Source organism: Tachyglossus aculeatus, chromosome 10 (genome assembly GCF_015852505.1).
Source record: "Tachyglossus aculeatus isolate mTacAcu1 chromosome 10, mTacAcu1.pri, whole genome shotgun sequence".
Taxonomy (NCBI): Eukaryota; Metazoa; Chordata; class Mammalia; order Monotremata; family Tachyglossidae; genus Tachyglossus; species Tachyglossus aculeatus.
Window position 1 is genome coordinate 50,877,275 of NC_052075.1, and position 20,857 is coordinate 50,898,131.

At 56.0% G+C, this 20,857-nt stretch overlaps 2 protein-coding genes across 2 annotated transcripts; both read left to right on the forward strand.

Annotated features, from left to right (window-relative positions):
• The first annotated feature begins 458 nt into the window (after nt 1-458).
• Nucleotides 459-5,976, forward strand: IZUMO1 (izumo sperm-egg fusion 1). The gene is given in 10 exon segments (XM_038752977.1): nt 459-726; nt 2,346-2,420; nt 2,759-2,845; nt 3,002-3,022; nt 3,432-3,512; nt 3,672-3,772; nt 5,180-5,333; nt 5,418-5,576; nt 5,695-5,927; nt 5,929-5,976. Coding segments are annotated over 10 exon segments (1,206 nt in total). The 5' UTR covers nt 459-479.
• A 387-nt stretch (nt 5,977-6,363) lies between these two features.
• On the forward strand, nt 6,364-19,311 carry RASIP1 (Ras interacting protein 1). Its single transcript, XM_038752976.1, is given in 14 exon segments — nt 6,364-6,441; nt 6,577-6,720; nt 7,620-8,344; nt 9,303-9,529; nt 9,531-9,659; nt 10,249-10,908; nt 12,606-12,643; nt 12,879-13,030; nt 13,188-13,303; nt 15,149-15,392; nt 15,827-15,999; nt 16,649-16,744; nt 16,746-16,797; nt 18,895-19,311. Coding segments are annotated over 13 exon segments (2,958 nt in total). The 5' UTR covers nt 6,364-6,441; nt 6,577-6,580; the 3' UTR covers nt 19,101-19,311.
• Nucleotides 19,312-20,857: the final 1,546 nt, after the last annotated feature.

Sequence of the window (20,857 nt, forward strand, 5' to 3'; positions counted from 1 at the left end):
AAACATGTACAAATAAAATAGAGTAATAAATACGTACAAACATATATACATATATACAGGTGCTGTGGGGAGGGGAAGGAGGTAAGGCAGGGGGGATGTGGAGGGAAAAGGGGGAGAGGAAGGAGGGGGCTCAGTCTGGGAAGGCCTATATTTATAGAATGGAGAACCCGGATATGAGAGATTGATTAGGGCGGTGATGCAACTGCAAAATTTTAAATCAGCTTCCTAGCTGTTGCCTCTGTAGCTCTCCAGGTGGTATTTAAAGAGGGCAGAACAGTGCTAGGAATGAGTGGGCAGACTTGCTGCATGAATGAGCACTTGGGAGAGAACAGTAGCACAATAAACAGACACATTCCCTGCGGGTTGCGGGGTTGGAAGGCCTCAAGGAGGACTCCCCCTCTGACGTGGCTCCTTGGAACCCCCTCCCCCTGTCCTGATGTCACAGAGAGGCGGGTGGAGCCGTTCGGACTTGGGGGGCGATGGGCTGGGCCCCTCTCCTGTCCCTGTCCCTGTCCCTGTCCATGTTGAGCTGGGCCCCGGGCCTCGGCTGCCTCTGGTGCGACGCCGGGGTGGAGGCGGAGATGAGGATGCTGAGGAAGGAATACCTGCCCAACCATCTGCAGGGCCTGCCCGACATGCGGAAAAACCTGGGCTCCCGCCTGGAGGACGCCGTCCGCGACCTGAGCAAGCTGCCCTTCAGCGAGGACACCTACATGGGGTACATCGGTGAGGGGCCGGGCTGAGACGACCCCAGGGGAGGTCAGGGTTGGCTCCCGGAACTTGTATCTCTCCCAGCGTTTGCAACAGTGCTTGGCACATAGTGCTTAGCAAGTAATAATAATAATATTAATATGTGGTATTCATTCAATCGTATTTATTGAGCGCTTACTGTGTGCAGAGCACTGGACTAAGCGCTTGGGAAGTACAAGTCAGCAACATATAGAGACGGTCACTACCCAAAAACGGGCTCACAGTCTAGAAAGGGTATATTAATAGTATATGATATAATTTATTATATACAATTAATACATAGTATAATGTGGTCTATTAATAGTATATGATATAATTTATTAAATATAACTAATACATAGTATAATGTTATATAATAATAATTATGGTATTCGTTAAGCACTTATTATGTTGATCTGTTAAGCACTTTATAGAGAAGCAGCGTGGCTCAATGGAAAGAGCGCAGGCTTGGGAGTCAGAGGTCATGGGTCCAAATCCCGGCTCCTCCAATCAGTCAATCAATCAATAGCATTTATTGAGCACGTACTGTGTGCAGAGCACTGTACTAAGTGCTTGGGAAGTACAAGTACAATTGTCAGCTGTGTGACTTTGGGCAAATCACTTAACTTCTCTGTGCCTCAGTTACCTCATCTGTAAAATGGAGATTGAGACTGTGAGCCCCACGTGGGACAACCTGATCACCTTGTATCCTCCCCTGTGCTCAGAACAGTGCTTGGCACGTGGTAAGCGCTTAACAAATGCCATCTTTATTATTATGTGCCAAGCACTGTTCTGAGCACTGGGGTAGATACAGGGTAACCAGGTTGTCCCACGTGGGGCTGACAGTCTTAATCCCCATTTTACAAGGCACAGAGAAGTTAAGTGGTTTGCCCAAGGTCACACAGCAGACAAGTGGCAGAGCTGAGATTAGAACCCATGTCCTCTGACTCCCAAGCCCATGCATTTTCCACTAAGCTACGCTGCTTATTATTATTATTATCATTAAGATTGTGGGTGGTCTGGGCGAGGAGAAGTATTTGGAAACTCACCCCAGCCCCACAGCACTTTATGCACAGGACCTTCTGCTCTACCATCTCCCTGATCTGGAATTATTTTAATTTCTGTCCACCCCCCTGCCCATAGGCTATATTTTAAATTATATTAATGTCTTTCTTCCTCTCTAGACTGTAAGCTCATTGTGGACAGGGAATGTGTCTGTTGTATTGTTTTATTAAACTCTCCCATGTTCTTAGTCCAGTGCTCTGCACACATTAAGGGCTCAATAAGTACCATTGAAGATAATAATAGTATTTGTTAAGCACTTACTATGTACCAAGCACTGTTCTAAGCACTGGGGGAGATACAAGGTAATCAGGTTGTTCCACCTGCGGCTCACAGTCTTAATCCCCATTTTCCAAATGATGAGAATAATGACTAACTCCTCTTGGGCAGGGATCGTGGTTACTAACTCTGTTTTATTGTACTTACCCAAGGGCTTAGTACAGTGCTCCACACACAGAAGGCACTCAGTAAATACCATTGATTAATGGGTTGATTGATTGATTGAGAAGGGGAGGGGTGGTGAGAGTTGGATGCCCGGTGCTGCCTGCCCACAGATGAACACACGCTCAATACCGCTTCCTGGGGCTTCCTCAACGAACTGAAGCGCATCATCGAGAGTGAGGTCAAAGGTGTTGGAGCTGGAAGGCCGGACGCCTGGGGCCCTGGGAGGGAATGGGATTTGGGAGGCCAGGATGCTTGAGTACCTTAGGGGAGAGGGACTCAGAGGGTTGTCCCCCCGTCCAAAGCCAATGCACCTTCCCTCTTCCTTTCCCCGCGTTCACGGCACCGTCTGCCAGTCTAGTGACGGGATACAATGGAGTCTGCTTTCCACGTCAGAAGGCTCCCACCTAACGTACTGAGGTTGATGGGGGTGGTTCAAGGGTGGAGTTCTCAGACCGGGGGGCAGAGTTTGGAGTGAGGCCAGCCTAACCTGCGTATCCCCTACCCCCTTTGCCTCTGCCCTCAGATGGTCAGCTGGTAAACCAGCTACTCTGGCTACTTCAGGAGCAAAAGAGCGCCTTCATCCGCCTCATCTCGCAGTTCCAGAAGGAAGGTGGGAAGGGCCCCAACTGCCTCCCGCTCCCGCCCTCTGCCCCCGGCTCTGACCTCGGCCCCCACCCCATAGTTACCTTTCTCCAGATCACTGTCCCGTGGGGGGGGGGGGGGGTCCCCCGAATTAACGCTCATCCTTTTTCCTGCCCCCCCACAGCTTTCTGCCCCAACAAGTGTGGTGAGTCTTGGTGGTCGGGGGTGCAAGGAGACCCCAGGGGCGGCGGTAACCCATTCCTGCACCCATCATCTTCATCATCATCAATGGAATTTATTGAGCAGGCACTCTTTGCAGAGCACTGTACTAAGCATTCCGGAGAGTACGATACAATAGAGTTGGCAGTCACATTCCCCGCCCAAACAAGCCGACACACTCAGTTTACCTCCCTTCCCTCTTCCTGCTCCTCACTGAAATTCCTTGTTCCCAGGGATGGGGTTTTTACTCCTCTGTTCTGGCCTCCCCCACTCCCCTCTGGCTCCTTTCTTGGGCCCGCTCTGGCCCCCTCTCATGTACTTCGGGGAGGCCCCATCCCTCCCGTTCCTAAACCCCGTCTCCTCCTGGCTCCGTCCCCGCAAATTCCCTCCCATAGGCCGAATGCTGCAGACCTTAATCTGGTGCCAGAAGTGTAAGAAGCAGAAGTACCTGTGTGAAAAGCCACCCTTTTGTGGGGGTGAGGGGCCATCCCGGGGGCTGGGAAAGGGAAAGGATTGTGGGAGGGAGGAGAAGGGAGAGGGGAGGGGCCTGGGGATTCCCCAGGAGGAGCCGTGGGGGAGGCTGTCCCATCAGGGTCAGGACTTCTGACTGTCTTATCTCCCTCTGGGGCCGTCAGAGCGGTTGATTGAAATCCAGGAGGACGAGGAGCTGATTCTGGACTGTGGGCTGACCTGGCATTCTGTCTCCCAGGGCCTCACTGACTACTCCTTTTACAGGGTAAGCCCCCGCCCCGTCCCTGACCTTCAGGGACCCCACCCTGTCTCCCCCACTTCCATCCCCTGCTCACTTACTCCCTAACCATTCCCCTGCTCCCTCCTGCTTTTGTCAGCCTAGTCCTTTCTCTTCCCCACCTCTTTCACCCCCCACCCTCCTCCTCAGCCCCCTCGCTTCTCCCATGTCTCTGCCTTTCCCTTGCCCTCCCTCCTCCCATCCATCACCACTCCCATGCCTCACTGCTGGTGCTGAGGAGAGTTCACAAGAAAGAAAAGGAGGCATCCCTAGCAGTCCAACAGGGAAGACGAGGAAACCACCACAGCCCACGGTTAGGTAAAGCAGAAGAGCTTGAATAACAGAACTGAATCATTTTGATGGGCTCTAGTGAGGCAAGAGGCGAAGCAAGAGATGGATTTTCAGCAGAGCCTACAATCCCTAAAGACTGGGCATTAGGTACTAAAGTCCCCGGGATAACTGTAAATAACTCCCTAAGGAAGAACTTAGCATGGACCAGAATTCTGGGGCCCACCCGGGGACTTCTCTCCTGGGGTGGGGTGGGGGGCACTGTTATGAGTGCACTGCCTCTGGGGGCTTTTGGGAGTTGTAGTCCCAGGAAAAACTGCATATGCAGGGCAGTAGCCCTTGGGGGAGGTAGCACTAGGACCCCTTGGGGTTTGGTCTGGCTCACTTTCAGCTCAGCAATGCCCCAGTTGCTAGGCCTCAGTACCGCCTCTCACACACACCTCAATCAGAGGCATTTAATGAGCACTGTAAGCTGTTTCTGGTCAAGGAACACTACTAAACTCTTGGGAGTTGGTGCAACAGAGATAGTAGACTTGTTAGTAGACACGGCACTAAACTCTTGGGAGTTGAGCATTTACAGTGTGCAGAACACTGTACTAAACTCTCGGGAGTTGGTGCAACAGAGTTAGTAGACTTGTTCCTTGACCTGAAAGAACTTACAGTCTAGAGGACTGAGGCTCTCTAGACTGAGGCCTAAAGGACCGCCTGCTTGAAATGGCGGCAGCTGCAAGAGACCACCAGACTGACCAAGTCCGGCCCAGAGTCAGCCGGATTTGACTTTGGACCAGGCCTACTCTACCATTTTGGCTCCTGGAGAACCATGGTTTGGTGCAGATTCTGTAGGACCTTGAAGCTCTGACCACTCCCCTAAGCCTCGCCCACTGGGCCTAGGACTCTCCCTCTGCTTGATGGTTTTGACTCATCTCCTCCTCCTCTCCCTCTCCAGTTTCTCCTTTCTCCACCTCTTCTTCCTCTTCTTCCTCTCTCGCCCTTGGCCCTCTTCCCTTTCCTTCCTCCCCCTCCCTTTCTCCCCCATTCCCTAAAGCAGCTCCCCTCTCCCAGCCCCCTGCTGATGGGGCCCTGCGGTGGATGGGATGGGCGGGACAGGTCTGGACCAACCGGACGGAGCAGCTGCTGGCGCGGAGCCCTGACCCTTTCCTTCGGCGGCCCCTGGTCACTATGGAGGACGCAGGCACGTACCGCTGCACGCTGGACACTGCCAGCCGTGAGGTGGCCACGGAGATGAGATATCAGGTCACAGGTCAGGTCGCCTGGGTCCCTGACGGGAGAGGGGCCGGTGAAGTAAATGCCGTCTCTCTCTCCATCTCTGGCCTTCCCTTCCCAGTGACCCCAACAAGGAGGGAGGAAGAGGAAGAGGCAGGGCTGGGATCTGCGTCCTCAGGGCCCCAGCCTCTGACGACACCCGTCCCCCAGACGCCAGCCCCCTCGCTCCCTCAGCCGGCCACCCTCCTGAGCCACTGGCTGATAGGGCTGGTAGCAGCAGGTGGGGCCGCAGTGCTAGGAGCTGTGGGTCTGAGGTGAGGGCCGAAGCAAGGATGGGGGCCTCAGGGAGTCGTTTCCAGGGCCCGGAAGACCCTGACTCTCCACCCTTCCCTCTCCAGTGTCTTCTGGGCCTGCCTGCGGGGGTCCGGGAGCAAGAGGCTGGGGCCTGCGGAGCACAAGAGGACTTGGATGCCAGCGTCCCGCCCCAGGAAATGAAGACAAAGGAGCCCGAGGGGGAGGTGGGACCAACTCTGAACCCCCAAATAAAGTGCAAACTCATTGGTGCTGCTCCTGTGCCAGTCCCTCCCCTCCCTGCCCCTTGGGACCTCAAGGGTCCCAGCCCCTGGCCTCTCAGCTCCCCCTCCCACTTCCTGGCAGCTCCATCGGTGGTCCCCCGCTGAGACCCAGGCGTCTGGCTCCCCAGCTCCTCACCCTCCTCAAGCTGACCGGTGGAACCCATTCCTCTGGGGAGGAGGGGGTGGGACGGAGGGCAGGATGCTTGGGTCTGCTAGGAAGACTGAGGTGGGCCCGAGCTGGGAGGAAAGGACCAGGAGTTGTCGGTGGGACTGGTGGGTCTCTGAAGGAAGGTGGGGAGCCAGAGGTGGGAGAACAGGTGACGGGGGGTCCCCGAAAGGAGCGTGGGCTCAGGGTGGGCCACCTGGCTCCCAGATTCCCTGCCCCCAGGCTCGTCTCCCCTCCCCCAGCCCCCACACAGGACACCCCCCCTTCCCAGCTCTTCCTGCCCTGTTTCCTTTCGGCCTTTCCTGTCCCCCACCCAGAGCCAGGGCAGCAGCCAGAGCGGGAACAGCCGGACCTGGGACGGGGGATCAGGCACGGGAGAGCCAGGCCCCCAAGCGGGGAGGAGGGTAAGCCCCCCCCCGCCTCCAGCCGCCCCCCACGGGGACCCCGGGATCCCAAACCCTGCGAGACCCAGGTGTGCCCATCCTCCTCGCCTCCCCTCGGGATCTTGGCGCCCCACTCCCCAGCCCCATCTCCTCCAGGGCCATGCTGTCGGGGGAGCGGAAGGAAGGGGCCGGGAGTCCTCGGTTCGGGAAGCTCCATCTGCCCGTCGGACTGTGGATCAACTCCCCACGAAAGCAGCTCGCCAAGCTCGGGCGCCGCTGGCCCAGCGTGGGCTCCGTCAAGTGAGCCCCCGGCGCCGCCCCTGGGCCTCGCCCCAGCCCGCCCCCTCCTCTCTCTCTCCCCGTTCTTGTTCTCCCACCCCCTCCTGCTCCCACTCCCCTCAATTTTTCCCTTCCCCCTCTATCCCCACTCCTCCGGGCCGCCTCTCACACAGCCCCCTCCCTGTCCTTGGTCCCCCCTCATCCCCACTCCAGGCCGCATCCCCTCTTCTCCCCCCTCCGTGTCCTTGGTCTCCCCTTCCCCTCTCTGGTCACCCGGGGGTCCCCCCCACATCCCTATCCCTGCGGGAAGCACCGTGGCTCAGTGGAAAGAGCCCGGGCTTGGGAGTCAGAGGTCATGGGTTCGAATCCCGGCTCCGCCACTTCTCAGCCGTGTGACCTTGGGCGAGCCACTTAACTTCTCTGAGCCTTAGTTCCCTCATCTGTAAAATGGGGGTGAAGACTGTGAGCCCCACGTGGGACAACCTGATCACACTGTATCCCCCCCAGCGCTTAGAACGGTGCTTCACACATAGTAAGCGCTTAACAAACACCATCATTACGATTATTATCCCCACTCCGGGCCGCATCCCCTCTCCTCGCCCCTCCCACCCCCTCCCTGTCCTTGGCCTCCCCTTCCCCAGCCCCCTCCCCGTCTCTGGTCACTCGGAGGGTCCCCACTCCAGACCGCATCCCCTCTCCTCGTCCCTCCCTGTTCTTGGCCTCACCTTCCACCTCTCTGGTCACCCGGGGGTCCCCACTCCAGGCCGCATCCCCTCTCCTCGCCCCTCTCTCCCCTTCCCCAGCCCCCTCCCCGTCTCTGGTCCCCCGGAGGGTCCCGACTGCAGGCCGCATCCCTTCTTCTCGCCCCTCGCTGTCCGGGGTGCCCCCTCCCCTGAGCCCCCTCCCCCCGGTCCCGGCAGGTCCACGTCCTCGGACACGACGAGCCGGAGCAGCGAGCCGCCGCCGGTGGAGCTGCGCCGGACAGGGGCCATCAAGGCGGCGGGCGGGGCGTCGGGCAGCCGGGCCAAGCGCATCTCGCAGCTCTTCCTGCGCGGGAGCCCCGGAGGAGGAGGAGGAGGAGAAAGAGGAGGAGGAGGTGGTGGAGAAAGAGGAGAAAGAGGGGGCGGCGGCGGGCCCGGGGGGCCGCGCTGGGGCAGCGAGAAGAAGTTGTCCGAGCTGTCGGGGGGGCCCCTGGCCGAAGAGCTAGCGGCCCCCCCGCGCCCCCCGCCCCCGGGGGTGCTGAAGATCTTCGGGGGCGGCCTGGCCTCGGGGGCTAATTACAAGAGCGTCTTGGCCACCCCGCGCTCGACGGCCCGAGAGCTGGTCCGCGAGGCCCTGGAGCGCTACGGCCTCGGGGGAGGAGCAGGAGGAGCGGGAGCAGGAGGAGGAGCAGGAGGGGGTGGCAAGGGCCCCGACGGCGGGTCCGGGCCCGGGCCCGGGGAGTTCGCGCTGGTGGACGCGCTGGGCCGTGCGGGGGTCGGGGAGTGGCGGACGGAGCACGCCCGGGTGCTGGGGGACGCGGAGCGGCCGCTCCTGCTGCAGGAGCTGTGGCAGCCCCGGCCCGGCTGGGCCCGCCGCTTCGAGCTCAGGAGCCGCGAGGAGGCGCGGAGGATGGTGGAGGAGGCCGACGACGACGAGGGCGCCGGTGAGGGGGGGCCGGGGGGGGAGGAGGGTGGGGAGGAGGAGGAGGGGGACGGGGGAGGAGGATGGGGAAGAGGAGGAGGAGGGGGAGGAGGAGGAGGGGGAGGAGGAGGATGGGAAGGGGAAGAGGGAAAGGGGGAGGAGGGGAAGGGGAAGATGGGGAGAAGGAGGAGGATAGGGAGGAAGAGGATGGGGAAGAGGGGGAGGAGGAGGATGGGAGCAGGAGGAGGAGGATAGGGAGGAGGAGGAGGATGGGGAGGAGGCGGATGGGGAGAAGGGGAAGAGGAGGATGGGGAAGAGGACGATGGGGAAGAGGAGGATGGGGAAGAGGAGGAGGGGGAGGAGGGGAAGGGGAGGAAGGGAAGGAGAAGGGGAAGGGGAGGAGGGGAAGGGGAGGAGGGGAAGGGAAGGAGGGGAAGGGGGAAGAGGGAAAGGGGAAGATGGGGAGAAGGAGGAGGATGGGGAGGAGGAGGATGGGGAAGAGGAGGAGGAAGATGAGGAGGAGGAAGGAGACCGGTTACTGAAAAGGACAGAGGAGGAGAGGGGCACGTGGGCCACTGCGGGGAAATGTTCTTTGGGGGCCAGAAACACTGTGGCCTAGTGGAAAGAGCCGGTCCTGGGAGTCAGAGGACCAGAGTTAATAATAACAATAATGGTATTACGGTGGTAGAGGCTGAGTTCTCATCCAGCCTCCCCCACTTGTCTGCGGCGTGACTTGGGTCAAGTCACTTCACTCCTCTGTGCCGCAGTCACTTCATCTGTAAAATGGGAACATAGACTGTGAGCCCCACGTGGGGCAGGGACTGTGTCCAACCTGATCGCCTTGAATCTACCCCCGCGCTCAGTTCAGTGCCTAACAAACACCAATTAAAAAACGGGGGGTGCGGGAGAGGACGGGTGAGGAGGGGGCTGAGGGTGCGCCCCTCCTGAGCCCCTCTTCCTCCTCTCCCGATCCGCCACAGGCCCGGGGGTCCCCGCCTGGCGTCACCAGAAGAACCGTTCGCGGGCAGCGTCCGGGGGCGGCCTGGGCCCGGGAGGAGGCGCCCCCAAAGAGCGGGCCGATAACCTCTCCTTGCGGCGCAGCGTGTCGGAGCTCAGCCTGCAGAGCCGCCGGCGGAGGCAGCAAGAGCGCCGCCAGCAGGCGCTCAGCATGGCCCCCGGGGCCGGCGGGAGCGGGGAGGCCGCCCCCCCCCGGGGGGCCCGATACCCCCGTAGACCCACCCGGAACCCCGGACTTCGACCAGCTGGCCCAGTATCTCATCCAGGCACCCTCCCACCGGCCCTACTTCCTGCTCTTGCAGGGGTACGGGGAGGGCCAGGTGAGCCTGCTTGGGGCCATCCCAAGGACCCAGGGACTATAGGGGAGGAATCGGGATCGGTGGGTTGTCATCCCTCGGGAAGGAGCGGGAGGGGAAGTGGCGGGAAAAGGAAGCAGACACTCGGGGTCTGTGTGGCCCCTCGTCGGTGTCGAGAGGCCTTGTGGATGAGTCAGTCTCAGAGGCCCTGGGGGTGGGAGGGAGGGCCCCCCCTCCTCCCCATCCTCCTCCCATTCTCCTCCTCTTCCCTATCCTCCTCCCCATCCTCCTTTATTACTGTATTGTACTTTCCCAAGCGCTTAATACAGTGCTTTGCACACAGTAAGCGCTTAATAAATAGATTGAATGAATGAAGAAAAAGGGCAAGAGGGAAAGAGGAGAGAACTTTAGTGGCAGAGTTGGGGGGGGGACATCAAAATTTTTTTAGACTGAAGGGAAAGAAGGGAGAGAGTCTCTCTCAGCAGGGGATGAATGAGGGACCCTGGGGTCTGGTGGGGCAGTGAGTGAGGGCAGTGGGAGAATCCAACTGTCCTGGCTCTAGGGAGGGGACACCACAAGGCCTCACTGTCCCTCTCCTCTCCCCCCGGGCCAGGACTTCGTGATGTACGTGATGACCCGGGAGCAGCACGTGTTTGGCCGGGGGGGACCCCGGGGCAGCCCCTACGTCGACACCTTCCTGAACGCCCCCGACATCCTCCCCCGCCACTGCGTCGTGCGGGCCGGGCCTGAGCCCCCGGCCCGCGTCCGCCCCTTCCGGGGGGCTCCCGTGACCCACAACGGTGGCCTGCTGCTCCGCGAGGCTGACCTGCAACCGGGAGACCTGCTGGGTCTAGGGGAGCACTTCCTGTTCATGTACAAGGACCCCCGGGGCGGGGGAGGAGGGGGTGGCTCCCCTCGGCCCCCCTGGCTCCCGGCCCGGCCTGGCGTCCCACCGCCTGGCCCCGGCTGGGCCTTCTCGTGCCGCCTGTGCGGCCGCTGGCTGCAGGAGCGGCAGGAGGCCTTGGGCGCCTACCTGGATGGCAGGGAGCCAGTGCTCCGGTACCGGCCGCACGAGGAGGAGGCCCTGCTTGGGGAGATCGTGCGGGTGGCCGGAGCGGCTGGGGCCGGCGGCGGTGGGGGCGGGTCGCTGCCGCCCCTCGGCCCCGCGGCCCTCCTGGCCATGTGCGTCGAGCACTCTGCCCGCGAGCTGGAGCCCGGGCACCTGCCCCAACTGCTGGGTCGGCTGGCACGGCTGGTCAAGGAGGCTGTCTGGGTGAGGTGCCCCATCGTCCCCTTCCCTCCTCTTGGTCCTGCCACCCCTGGCAATTCAACTGCCCTCATCTTCTTCCCCTCAACCCATTCACCGCCCACCCTCCCTCAGCATCCCCCTTCTGCTTCTCATCAGGGGGATTTCAAGAGTCAGGATATTCCCAGTGAGCCCCGAGACAATATTGTTAGATCATACTCTCCCAAGCGCTTGGTACAGTGCTCTGCACACAATAAGCGTTCAATAAATACTACTGACCGACTGACACGAGGACATTTATCTAATGTTCCTTAGGGCCGTAAGGCTTATCTGAACCCCAAATCAAGTCATCTTCCTATTCTGACTCTCCCTGACCTCCTCCCCAGGAACTTTATCCTAACCTGTCCTAACCTCCTTCCCCATCCCTGGGTAACTCCAAGAGAAGGCAAACCCTCAAAGAAAGATGGACCAAGGTCAGAGTGTCATGGCGACCACTGGGGCAATTAGCCAGTCATCTGTGGGATGAGCTGGTTGGCAGTGTGGTAGAGTAGAAAGAACACAGGCCCGGGAGACAGGGGACCTGGGTTCTAATTCCCACCCCTCCACTTGTTTGCTCTGTGACCTAGGGTGAGTCACTTCACTTCTCTGTGCCTCAGTTCCTTTAACTGTAAAATGGAGATTAAGACAGTGAGCCCTATGTGGGACAGGGACTGTGTCCAACCCGAATGTCTTGTAGTCACCCCAGAGCTTAGCACAGTACCTGGAAGATAGTTAGAACTTAACAAATACCGTAAAGGAAAAAGAGGACTACTTGGGAGTGTCCTGCACCTCCCTTTCTAGATCCTTTTCTCCTTTCCTTGGAACTTGAATGCCAAACTCTTCTCTGTCTTGATTCCACCTAAGATGGAATTGAAACCCCAACCACCACCCCTTCCCCCTCCTTACCCCAAATCCAGCTCCTTGGAGGGCTGTGGGAGAAGTGGGAATTGCCAGTGAGAATCGGACAGCTGCAGCAACCAATGGGACATTTATCTGGAGGGCGGGGGAAATCTGTGGAGTCCAGGAACTTCCATGGGCCTGTGCTTCAGGACTGGACATTGCCAAGAGGTCTGGAGGCCCTTGCTTTCACTTAAACTACCGCATTGACCTCCAGCACCCCTTAGGGACAAGAGGGCCACACCTCCCATGAGTTCCTGCGGGGTTTTTTAATGGTATTTGTTTAGCACTTACTATGTGCCAGGCACTGTGCTAAGCACTGGGGTATATACAGATTAATCAGGTTGGACATAATACATTTCCCACATGGGGCTCAGTCTTAGTCCCTGCATTTCAGATGAGGTAACTGAGGCACAGAGAAGTGAAGTGACTTGCCCAAGGTCACACAGCAGACAAGTGGCAGAGCAGGGATTAGAACCCAGTTCCTTCTGAATCATAGGCTTGTGCTCCTTCCTCTAGGCCACGCTGCTTCTCCTAGGTCACCAATATTACACCCAGGACTGTGGGACTTGCAGTCTCTCTGCAGGATTTCTGGGGGACCTTAACCCCATCTCCTCTAACTTCAGAGCACTTAGCCCCCCCCATCCTCCTCACCATTCTCAGGCCCCAGGCCACCCTCATCCCTAATTGCTGCGCCCCATATCCCCAACTCCCTTTTAAATGTGATCTTCACCCCCTCGCCCTTCCGAATCCTGACTTTCCCACCCTCTCTCACATTCCCCCCGCAGGAGAAGATAAAGGAGATTGGAGACAGGCAGCCAGAGAAGTAAGAAGTGGAGGAGGAAGGGGAGGGGATGGGTGGGTCCGGGCCTCCGGCAGACTGGGGGCCACTGGGGGCCAGTGGAAAATGGACTCTGAGCTCCAGTTTGGGGGCCCTCGGATGGAGGGGACCAAGGCTCACTAGGCCCCGCTGTTGGGGAGGGCCCTTCTAAGAGACAGGGCTGCCAACGTCTGGTCAGAGGGCTCGGTGGGAATGAGGACTGATCCCTCCCCCTCCACAGTCATCCCGAGGGGACCCTCGAGGCCCCACTGAGCATTGAGGAGGTGTCAGCTGAGCTTCGCCCTCTCATGCTCTGGATGGCAAACACCACAGAACTACTGAGCTTCGTGCAAGAGAAGGTGCTGGACGTGGAGAAGGAGGGAGAGCAGGAGGGTGAGTTCCTGAGGTCAACCCCGACCCCCAACCCTGGCCTTCTCAGGGAACCAGATGCCTCACCTCAGCCTCCGACTTCCCCTGCCTCCTTCCGGGCCCCATTCCCCTCGGAGACCCCAGGGTCTTGTCCCCCAACCTCTGCCTCTCCTTCTCCCAGGCCTCTCCTCAGACCCTCAGCTCTGCAGTGATCTGGATCTATGTGACGAAGCAATGGCCATGCTAGATGAAGTCATCATGTGCACCTTCCAGCAGTCTGTTTACTACCTCACCAAGGTTAGCCTCCCCTCTCCCCCAGGGACCTCAGGACCCCCGTTCGAGAAGCAGCGTGGCTCAGTGGAAAGAGCCCGGGTTTGGAGCCAGAGGTCGTGGGTTCAAATCCCAGCTCCGCCCATTGTCAGCTGTGTGACTTTGGGCAAATCACTTCACTTCTCTGGGCCTCAGTTACCTCATCTGTAAAATGGGGATTAGACTGTGACTGTGAGCCCCTCATGGGACAACCTGATTACCTAATAACCTCCCCAGTGCTTATCACAGTGCTTTGCACATAGTAAGCGCTTAATGAATGCCATCATTAATTAATTAATTCCTAAGTCCCAAGCTGAATCACCATCCACCTGATTTCACTTTCAATTTCTGGATCTCAATTCCCGTTCCCTAGAGGTCAAATCTAGCCGTGAGTGACACACTTCTCAAGGTTGTACTTCACCTCCTGTTCTGGCTCTGACTTTGCTTCCTGTTCACGCGAGACTCTTTCCTGGTCCCTACCCCCACCTCCTTCCCATTGGGTTTCTTGTTCCTTGGACTTCTCTTCCTACTGTTCTTGGGTCCCCTGTGTCCCACGGCTGGAACATCACTTCCTTTTCCGTTTTGACTCACACTGTGCTATAGTAATTGGTAGGTGGGAGAGCTATGACCTGATTTTCTAATTTGGGTTTTCTTCCTTCATCAACTGACCTCACTTCTTGTCTTAGTTCTGGCTTCACTTCCTGCTGTGTCATCCAGCCCGGTCTTATTCCTTTTCATCCTACCTGTCTTTCTGACTCTCAGGCCTGATTACCAATCAGCCCCTAATTAAAATGGCAGCTCATTTAGGGACCACCATCTTGGTTGGCACTAATTAGCCAACCTCAACTAATTAGCCTGTCACCATGTAATTCCATGGTGAGAAGAAGATTGTTAATTAACTTCTAACAAACAAGGAATCATTAGCTGCTTAGTTAGGGATCCACAATCCAGCTAATTACCAGATGGCTAATTAAGGGGAAATGAAGCCGAAGTAGAGATGGGAGCAATTGCCCCCCACCCCCTGTCTGATCTCTTTCCTCTCTCCCCTACCCACCGGCTCTCCAGCCCTTTTCCAGGGCTCCCCCCTTCTTCCATTTTTCCCCTTCTCCCATGTCGTGTTTTAGTTTCCGCTTCCCAACGACTACACCCTCCGTGAGTCTTGGGGAAGCTGTCTATTCCCGAAAACCAGAGTAGCCCCAAGGACTGATGGAGGATTTGCCCACTAAGTGACCCTGGCCCTGTGGAGTTGGGGGAGGTGAGGCCCTCTGATTTTTCCCTGGACTTTCTGGCTCCTCTAAGGGTGGAATCAGTGCCCACGGCCTTCCGAGCCAGGTAGAACCCTTTCAGGCTAGGACCGTGTTTCCTAAAATGCTCTTGGAATACCTGTTTCTCCGGCCCCTTAAGGATCCCATGATATCACCTGGGCTAGGGCCCCTTGCAGCCATAACTCCATGATCCCAGAGGCTGCGTCAGTCAATTGTATTTACTGAGTGCTTATTTTGTGCATCATCATCATCAATCGTATTTATTGAGCGCTTACTATGTGCAGAGCACTGTACTAAGCGCTTGGGAGAGTACAATATAACAGACACATTCGCTGCCCACATCGAGCTTACAGTCTATCAGCCAATTAATCAACGGTACTTATTGAGCATCTGCTGTGTGCAGAGCATTGTGCTAAGCGCATGGAGGAGCACAATACACCAGAGTTGATAAACACGTTCCCTGCCCACAAGGAGCTTCCAGTCTAGAGGGATAGGCTCGTGGGTCTCCTCATCTCCCCATCCACACCTCAGGCAGTGACTCTCCCCTGTCTCTCCTTACCCTGCACAGACCCTATACTCGACCCTACCAGCCCTCCTGGACAGCAACCCATTCACAGCTGGGGCGGAGCTGCCTGGACCAGGGGCAGACCTGGCATCCATGCCCCCGGGGCTGCGGCCCACCCTGGGCGTCTTCCAGGCCGCGCTGGAGCTGACCAGCCAGTGTGAACTGCACCCTGATCTGGTGTCCCAGACCTTTGGCTACCTGTTCTTCTTCTCCAATGCCTCACTGCTCAACTCCCTCATGGAGAGGGGTGAGTGGGAATGGTGGGGAATGCCAGGGGTGGGGGTGGGATGAAAAGAAGCAGAGGAGGGAGAAGATAGAGAAGAGATACAGGGATACGATAGGGTTCTAACTCCCCACTGCCTTTTGTCTCCTGTGTGTCTTTGGGCGAGTCACTTAGCTTCCCTGTGCCTCAGCTTCCTCACAAGTAAAATGGGGATTAAGTACCTGTTCTTCCTTCCCCTTAGACTGTGGGACAGGGATCTGAATGAATCCTATCTACCCGGGCACTTAGCACATATTTAGCCCTTAGGGCTCTAGCAAATGCCATGTTTGTTATCACTGTCAGGCCCCTCTCTTCTCAAGTCAATGCCAGGGAGAGGGGAGGGAAGGGTAAGTAAATAATGGATAACCGATGTCTCCCTCATCCCTTTCTTCATCCCCACTTTCCTCCCCTTCCCCCAGGCCAGGGTCGTCCGTTCTACCAGTGGTCCAGGGCGGTGCAGATCCGGACTAATTTGGACATGCTGCTAGACTGGTTGCAGGGGGCGGGATTGGGGGACATCGCCACAGAGTTTTTCCGAAAACTGTCCCTCGCCGTCAACCTGCTCTGTGTCCCTCGGACCTCTCTACTCAAGGTAGCCTCTCTCACCCCTTACCCAAACCTGATTACCGTGTATCTACCCTAACGCTTAGAACAGTGCTTGACACATAATAATAATAATAATAATAATGGTATCAGACTGTGAGCCTTCTAGAGCCTTCTAGACTGTGAGCCCACTGTTGGGTAGGGACCGTCTCTGTGTGTTGCCAACTTGTGCTTCCCAAGCGCTTAGTACAGTGCTCTGCACACAGTAAGCGCTCAATACGATTGATTGACTGATTGATTGTTAAGCGCTTACTATGTGCAAAGCACTGTACTAAGCGCTGGGGAGGTTACAAGGTGATCGTAGTAAGCGCTTAACAAGTACCATCATCAAACTCCTTCCCATCGCTTTGGTCTCTCAAGCCCCACTTGCCGCCCCCTCCCCTGGATCCCCCCTGCGCCCTAGAAACCCCAGCTCTTCTCCGAGAGGGGAAAGGCCGTGTCTACTCTGTTGTAGCCTCCAAAGCGCTTAGTACAGTGCTCTGCTCACTCTGAGCGCCCAATCCCGCTACGGGACACCTCGTGGGGGAAGGGATTCCTACCCAATCAACCGTCCGACAATTCTGAGGGGCGGGGGTCCCCACAAAACCAATCAGGGAGAAAAATCTTGACTTCTGCATCCCTGGCCCCCTCTTCCCCAGGCGTCCTGGTCGAGTCTGCGCACGGAGCACCCGTCTCTGAGCCCCGCTCAGCTGCACCACCTGCTCAGCCATTACCACCTGGGCCCGGGTCGCAGCCCCCCCGCCGGCCTGGGACCCTCCGCCCGCCGAACGGGATGCCATGGACCCCGGTGAGTTTAATCCCCGTCCTGAACCCTGGAATCCCCGACCAGTATTTCTGCTGTGTGATAATGATAATAATGGCATTTAATAAGCGCTTACTATGTGCAAAGCACTGTTCTAAGCGCTGGGGAGGTTACAAGGTGATCAGGTTAGCCCATGGGGGGGCTCACAGTCTTCATCCCCATTTTACAGATGAGGTCACTAAGGCACAGAGCAGTGAAGTGACTTGCCTGAAGTCACACAGCTGACAATCGCTGGAGTAGGGATTTGAACCCATGACCTCTGACTCCCAAGCCCGGGCTCTTTCCACTGAGCCACGCTGTTTCTCTCTTGGACAATTCATTCATTCAATTGTATTTATCGAACGCTTACTGTGTGCAGAGCACTGGACTAAGTCGCTTCACTTCTCTGGGCCTCAGTCACCTCATCTGTAAAAATGGCATTTAAGACTGTGAGCCCCTCTTGGGACAATCTGATTACTTCGTATCTATCCCAGTGCTTAGAACAGTGCTTGGCACACAGTAAGCGCTTAACAAATACCATAATTATTAATTATTATTATTTAAAATGGGGATGAAGACTGTGAGCCCTGTGTGAGACAGGGACTGTGTTCAACCCAATTTGCTTTTGTCCATCCCAGCGCTTAGAACAGCGCCTAGTGACATAAGAAGCAGGGTGGCTTAGTGGAAAGAGCACGGGTTTGGGAGTCAGAGGACATGGGTTCTAATCCCTACTCCGCCAGTTATCTGCTGTGTGACCTCGGGCAAGTCACTTAACTTCTATCTTGGCACACAGTAAGCGCTTAACAAATCCCAACATTATTATTATTATTCTCTGTGCCTCACCTCATCTGTAAAATGGGGATTAAAAGCGTGAGCCCCACGTGGGACAGCCTGATTACCCTGTATCTACCCCAGTGCTTGGAACGGTGCTTGGCACGTAGTAAGTGCTTCACAAATACCATAATTATGATTATTATTACATCGTAAGCACTTAATAATAATGGTATTTGTCAAGGGCTTACTATATGCCAAGTACTGCAGTGTGGCTCAATGGAAAAAACGCGGGCTTGGGAATCAGAGGCCATGAGTTCAAATCCCTGCCCCACCAATTGTCAGCTGTGACTCTGGGCCAGTCACTTAACTTCTCTGTACCTCAGTTTCCTCATCTGTAAAATGAAGACTGTGACCCCACGTGGGACAACCTGATCACCTTGTATCCTCCCCAGCGCTTAGAACAGTGCTTTGCACATTGTAAGCGCTTAACAAATACCGTCATTACTATTACTATTACTGTTCAAATGCCACGGTTATTATGACTCTCTCAAGCGCTTAGTACAATGCTCTGCACCCAGAAGTGCTCACTATGTGCGACAGACGGCCTGACTGACCCCCCTCATTCATTCACTCAGTTGTATTTATTAAGCGCTTACTGGTGTGCAGAGCACTGTACTAAGCGCTTGGGAAGTACAATAATAATAATAATGACGACATTTATTAAGCGCTTACTATGTACAAAACACTTTCCCTTTTGTTGTCTGTCTCCCCCTTCTAGACTGTGAGCCTGCTGTTGGGTAGGGACCAAAGTCTTGCTTTGTGACTCGCCCAAAGTCACCCAGCTGACAATTGTCGGAGGCAGCACTCCTGAGAAGCAGCGTGGCTCAGTGGAAAGAGCCCGGGCTTTGGAGTCAGAGGTCATGGGTTCAAATCCCGGCTCCGCCAATTGTCAGCTGGGTGACTTTGGGCAAGTCACTTCACTTCCCTGGGCCTCAGTTCCCTTATCTGTAAAATTGGGATGAAGACTGTGAGCCCCACGAGGGACAACCTGATCACGTTGTAACCTCCCCAGCGCTTAGAACAGTGCTTTGCACATAGTAAGCGCTTAATAAATGTCATTATTATTATTATTATTATTTGAACCCATGACCTCTGACTCCCAAGCCCGGGCTCTTTCCACTGAGCCACAGTGCTTCTCTAAGTGGGCAACATCTAGAGATGGTCCCTACCCGACAACGGGCTCACAGTCTAGAAGGGGGGCACAGACAACAAAAGAAAAGAAAAAAGAAAAAAGAAAAGAAAAGAAACCCCTTCCCCTCTGTCCAGCAGCTGACATCTTCGAGAGCTTCTCGTCGCACCCGCCCCTGATCCTGCCGTTGGGCAGCCCGCGCCTGCGCATGCGCCTGTCGGGCCCGGTGACGGACGACGGGCTCCACGTGGAACTGCGCAGGCTCCGCCGCCTCCTGTGGGATCTGGAGCAGCAGGAGCTGCCGGCCAATCAGCGCCACGGACCCCCGATGGCCCCGCCCCCTTGAGCGGAGGCCACGCCCCCTCGGAGCGCGGAGGGGCGTGTGCGCATGCGCGGCTCCCGGCAGAGCAGCAATAAAGGACCTCGGGGTCGGGTCACACCCTCCCTGGGGGAACTGGAGAGGAGCCAGGTTGTTTGCTTCCCACCCGGCCGCTCCTTTCCCTCAGCCTCGTGGCACTGGGAATGATGACATTGAGCCAACTTATGCTTCCCAAGCGCTTAGTACGGTGCTCTGCACAAGTAAGCGCTCAATAAATACGATTGATTGATTGCACACAGTAAGCGCTCAATCAATCAATCGTATTTATTGAGTGCTTACTGTGTGCAGAGCACCGTACTAAGCGCTTGGGAAGCACAAGTTGGCAACATATAGAGACGGTCCCTACCCAACAGTGGGCTCACAGTCTAAAAGGTGGGCTCACAGTCTAAAAGTCTAAAGAAATACGACTGAATGACATTGAGCGCTTACTAGGTGCCAGGCCCTGTGCTAAGCAGTGGAAAGAGCACGGGCTTGGGTGTCAGAGGTCATGGGTTCGAATCCCGACTCTGCCACAGGTGTGCTGTGTGACCTTGAGCAAGTCACTTAAATCCTCTGTAAAATGGGGATTAAGACTGTGGGCCCCACGTGGGACAACCTGATCACCTTGTAAATTCCCCAGTGCATAGAACAGTGCTTTGCACATAGTAAGTGCTTAATAAATGCCATCATCATTATTATTATTATTATTCTCAGAGCCTCAGTTCCCTCATCTGTAAAATGGGGATGAAGACTGTGAGCCCCACGTGGGACAACTTGAACACCTTGTATCCCCTCCAGCGCTTAAAACAGTGCTTTGCACATAGAAAAGTGCTTTGCACATAGTAATAATAATAATGGTATTTGTTAAGCGCTTACTATGTGCAAAGCACTTTTCTAAGCGTTGGGGAGGTTACAAGGTGATCAGGTTGTCCTATCACAGTCACAGTTTCAATCCCCATTTTACAGATGAGGTAACTGAGGCACAGAGAAGTTAAGTGACTTGCCCAAAGTCACACAGCTGACAGTTAGTGGAGCCAGGATTTGAACCCATGACGTCTGGCTCCAAAGCCCGTGAGCACTTAACAAATACCATCATTATTATTATGGGTTCAAATCCCGGCTCCGCCAATTGTCAGCTGTGTGATTTTGGGCAAGTGACTTCACTTCTATGAGCCTCAGTTCCCTCATCTGTAAAATGGGGATTGAAACTGTGAGCCCCCTGGTGGGACCACCTGATCACCTTGTAAGCATCCATGTGCTTAGAACAGTGCTGTGCACATAGTAAGTGCTTAATAAATGCCATCATTATTATTATTAAATCCTGACTCTGCCACTTTACCATGGCATTTATTAAGCACTTACTATGTGCAAAGCACTGTTCTAAGCCCTGGGGAGGTTACAAGGAGTTCAGGTTGTCCCACGGGGGGCTCACAGTCCTCATCCCCATTTTCCAGATGAGGTAACAGGCATAGAGAAGTTAAGTGACTTGCCCAAGGTCACACAGCTGATAACTGGCGGAACTGGGATTTGAACCCATGACATCTGACTCCAAAGCCCGTGCTCTTTCCACTGAGCCACACTGCTTCTCTGTCACTTGTCACTTAGCTGTGTGACTTTGGGCAAATCACTTAACTTCTCTGTGCCTCAGTTACCTCATCTGGAAAATGGGGATGAAGACTATGAGCCCCACATGGGATAACCTGATCACCTTGTATCTTCCCCAGTGCTTGGCACATAGTATGCAC